Consider the following 4,161-nt stretch of genomic DNA (forward strand, 5'->3'; position numbering starts at 1 on the left):
GTATGTGCTCCTCAGCTTATCATTATACGCAATATAATAATACACCTCAGATTGGAGTATATATTTTGCCTTCCTGGGAGTTCTGCTTACTGCTTTTCATTATTGCGCTGATTCGCACAGCACACCAAACAGAAAATGCTCCTCAGCTTATGAGGATATTGCTGGCGATTTGCAACTTTGCATCAGCAGTAGCACACACGGTGGTTTCATGCTGGGACGTCTACACTTGTGATTTGGAAAACTCTATGCTTATTCAAGATTATATATATATATATATATATGTATATATATATATATATATATATATATATATAACAGTAACACGAGAAAAACAGCTGACCGACAGTCAGAACCACATAAATTGACAACCTGAACCACGTAAATTAACTCTAATGCTCGAGCCTAACACAACTGCTAGCAAAGGCAGCGTCGCGAACGCTGAAAATTTGATATATATCTCCTGGACAAGGGCAATTCCTACGAAATTCCTGCATCTCAAACAGGTTTAAAACATTTTTTTATGGACGGTACCTGGGACTAATGACAATTGAACCAAGGAATGGCGAAGCTGAATAGCGGCCACAATCAGGATGGCGGCGTGGATTTTAGCTCCTCCAGTGCCGACTTCACCTCGTCCTGCAGCAGGTCGATCCGCCGCAGGTACACCTCCAGCTCCAGAATCCTCTGCTGCCTCCACTTCTCCCCCTCCATAGGTATCCCGAGAATTGCAGACGGTTGCTCCGGCACCTTCGCTCCCAGGCCCAGCGGTGACGGGCAGCCGCCGATGCCTAGCATGGCACGGACCATTTCCTTGAACAGAGGCGTCAGGACGCTGCTCTCCGTGTTCACCACTGGCGCCACAACAGGCTCAGCACCGTCCATGGAGACATGAGGAAAGAATGCCGGCAGCGAGTCCTCTGTCTTGACAGGCATGGGCCCCGACGTGTACGGCTGGGGCGCCTCGGACGCATCGGCAGCCAAGTCAGCCGTGCGCCTGCGGCGGCCGCGGCGATGCGCCTTTGAGGAGGACGGGGACTTGGCGTCTCCGTTGGCTGCGGCATTCGTGGCGGTGATTGTGGCGTCGTCTTCAGAGTCAGCGGCGTTGGGGTCGCGGCCGTGCTTGTCGGAGGAGGGGCGCCAGATGTTGCGAGCGATCTCGAAGACGGCCTGCTCGTGAGGGGAGCGGAAGGAGAATGTGTTGCCGGAGCAACGGAGGCGCTCGACGCAGTTGCGGTACTTGCGCTTAAGGCGGCGAAGCTTCTCGGCGAGCTGGCTCTTGGAGAAATCGAGCTGGAGGCGGCGGCGCATCTCCTCGTAGAAGGGTTCCGTGTCGTACTGGTGGGACGCGAACGCCGTGCCCCGCTGCGCCGTGAACTCGGCGAACGCGCGTAGGATCACGATCTCATCCTCCTCCGTCCATAGCCGCTGGAACAGGGGCCGCCGCTCCCCGACCGTGGCCGTGGCGGAGGCGGGGGCGGCGACGGGAGCAGAGGAGAAGGGAGGGTTGGGGATTGGATCGACTGGGAAGTCGATATCTTCAGAGTCCCCGTTGCCATAGGCGTCGGCGTCAGGGAAGGAGGAGGACGCAGCGGCGCCGGCGGCGGAGGGGTCGTCGACCATGGGAAGCATAGGATCGGATCGGAGATGGGGGTCGGTTCGAATCGGTATTAGGGCTGGGGTTTTTCTCAAAAAACAAAAGGGCTCGAGGGGGGTTTGGGTTAGCGGTCCTGGTTAGTCATCGCACCCGGTACTTCTCCATTTGTGCTACGACTGTAAGGGCATGGCTACATGAACTACCATGTCATATACTTCTATAATATTCATTTATATTCACTCATGCAATCAGCGGCGGAGACAAGGGTGCGAGCGGGGCTAAACAACTCCAATAATTTGCCCCCTTCCCATCCCAAAATAAGTGTCTCACGTTTAGTATAATTTTACATTAAAGTTAGTACAAAATTAAGATATTTTTTAAGACGAAATGATGAGGACATCAATACATTGTTACACCTACATCCCTTGCTGCTATATACTGGACCAATTACTAGAGCTCGCACACGTCAATTAAATTGCAGGTACTTTCGTTTCTTGGTAATGATTTTAGTGTTCATGAGAATATGATGCTGCCTAAATTGGATACATTTGTTTTGCTTACAAATGAAGGGCCTAGCTTGGAGAAGGATGAACATTGGAGCAAGAACAAACATGGAGATGATGGCATGCGCAAGGGAAACAAGAACGGAGTTACAAGTGATGATTTCAGAACGTTGAAGCCACCATAATGAGTGTATGAAGCCTTGGACAAAATATACAAGATGCTACTTCATAATTTTCGTCCACAGGCTATACTAAGTGATGCGTCACCTTATTATTGGGCCAGACCCATGTAATTTCAAAATACTTGATTATAGGTTGTTTTTAGAGTCCGTATGTGTGGGGAAACAAGAGTTAGGGTTGGTTTCGGACCCCTCTCTCAAGGGCCACGACATTTCCCCCTCTTCCTCCATATATACAACTCTTAGGGCGTCGTTTAGACTTTGGGTTTTGTTTAGATTAAAAGTTCGTCATAGCTGCAACTTTGTGTACTTCGTTTGTGTTCAACGACCTGACAAAGGCGTCTCAGAACCCCACCTTCATTAATAAGTTTTCCTCTTATGTTTGCAATATTCAGATTGCAATCTCAGTTTCTTGCTTGTTCTTCGTTTGCTCGCAGGAAAACAGACCCTCGTGGTCAGGTTGATCGTGCTCCAGCGTGGTCAATAACCGCTCGGAAGTTGGTTTAGCGATTGTTAAGGCGCGACGTCTCGCACGTTCGTAGTCAGGTCGTCAAGGTCGACTCCCACAGAAAATGATAGCCACCATCTCATAGAAAGACGGGACACTTTTGCCTCTATCAAGTGGTATCAGATTTCCAGGTTGCTCGGTGAGATTTTACAGTTTTTTATAGTTTAGATCAAGTCTATTCTTCATACCTATAGTCCACGAAAAAACCAAGAAAAATTAGGGTTAGTTCATCCTATCCGAACCAATCTGAGCCTTTGCACAATCTTTTTAGAGTTTTTGCTTTGTTGAATTTGCGGTTGCATCATCGTGTCGAGTTGCTGGTCTTAGTGTCTAGTCGTTTAGAGTTTCGAGTTCTGTTCACAAGTTGTCACGTCGCCGCCGCACCATCGTCATCACCGCTGCCATATACCACCATTATCATCACCACTGCCATATACCACCATCATCGTCACCGCTGCCATATACCACCATCGTCATCACCGCTGCCATAGACAACCATCATCATCACCGCTGCCATATACTCCCTCCATCCCATAATGTAAGACAATTTTTGACACTACACTAGTGTGAAAAAACGTCTTACATTATGGGACGGAGGGAGTACCACATATTCCCCGCCATCACGATAAACCGGATCCACCTCCACCACAGATTCGCCACCAGTCCATGCTCCACCGCCCATCATATACCATCATCACCAGTCCGAGTTCCACCAGATTCATCTCTGCCACCAGTCCTAGTCCGAGTCCAGTATTTGTTCCTTTGTTTTTGATTTCCAGATCGCGGCATACTCCGAGTCGTGACCAAGTCGAACTCCCCAACTTACGTGCCACCCGCAGTAAAAAAAATAGCTCCAGTTAAAAAAAACAGTCTGGAAAATTTTGGCTAGGCAGTTTTTAGACCATTTGTAGACTTTTTTGAAAATAAAATGTTGCGGAGCAAAAAAAAGAGGAAAAAAAGTGCAAAAAAAGTGAAAAAAGGAAAAAAAATCAGAGCATGCTCCTCCCTTGATTATGTGCCGCGCCGTGATTTTGTTAGTGTTCTAGGCTCGCATCTCTAGCACGGTCTAGCCTAGGACCAGCACAGTACCGTCGTTGAGTGTTTATTCAACTTTGCATCTCTGAATTGATTATTGCTGACCCTTTTTGCTACCATATCATAAGCCTTCCCAGCTCCACATATATCTACGTCGTGCGCTTGACTTTCCCTGGCCATCGCTCTATCCATCCTTTGAGAGTTTTGACTACAACGGTTGCCGATCACCACCTGTTGCCGGGTAAGAACTAGTAAGAATTTGAGATTCGCTTGACGGATTTGTGACACCCCGCCACTTTCTAGTAGTATGTAGGATCATATTCTTGTGTGTTTCTTTTGCTG

At 48.4% G+C, this 4,161-nt stretch overlaps 1 protein-coding gene across 1 annotated transcript; it reads right to left on the minus strand.

Moving 5' to 3' along the window:
• Positions 1-341: 341 nt before the first annotated feature.
• Positions 342-1,759, minus strand: LOC123092061 (probable transcription factor At3g04930). Its single transcript, XM_044513733.1, has one exon. It carries the CDS (start codon positions 1,627-1,629, stop codon positions 586-588), a length of 1,044 nt encoding a protein of 347 aa, XP_044369668.1. The 5' UTR covers positions 1,630-1,759; the 3' UTR covers positions 342-585.
• Positions 1,760-4,161: the final 2,402 nt, after the last annotated feature.

This window comes from Triticum aestivum, chromosome 4B, assembly GCF_018294505.1.
Source record: "Triticum aestivum cultivar Chinese Spring chromosome 4B, IWGSC CS RefSeq v2.1, whole genome shotgun sequence".
Classification (NCBI taxonomy): Eukaryota; Viridiplantae; Streptophyta; class Magnoliopsida; order Poales; family Poaceae; genus Triticum; species Triticum aestivum.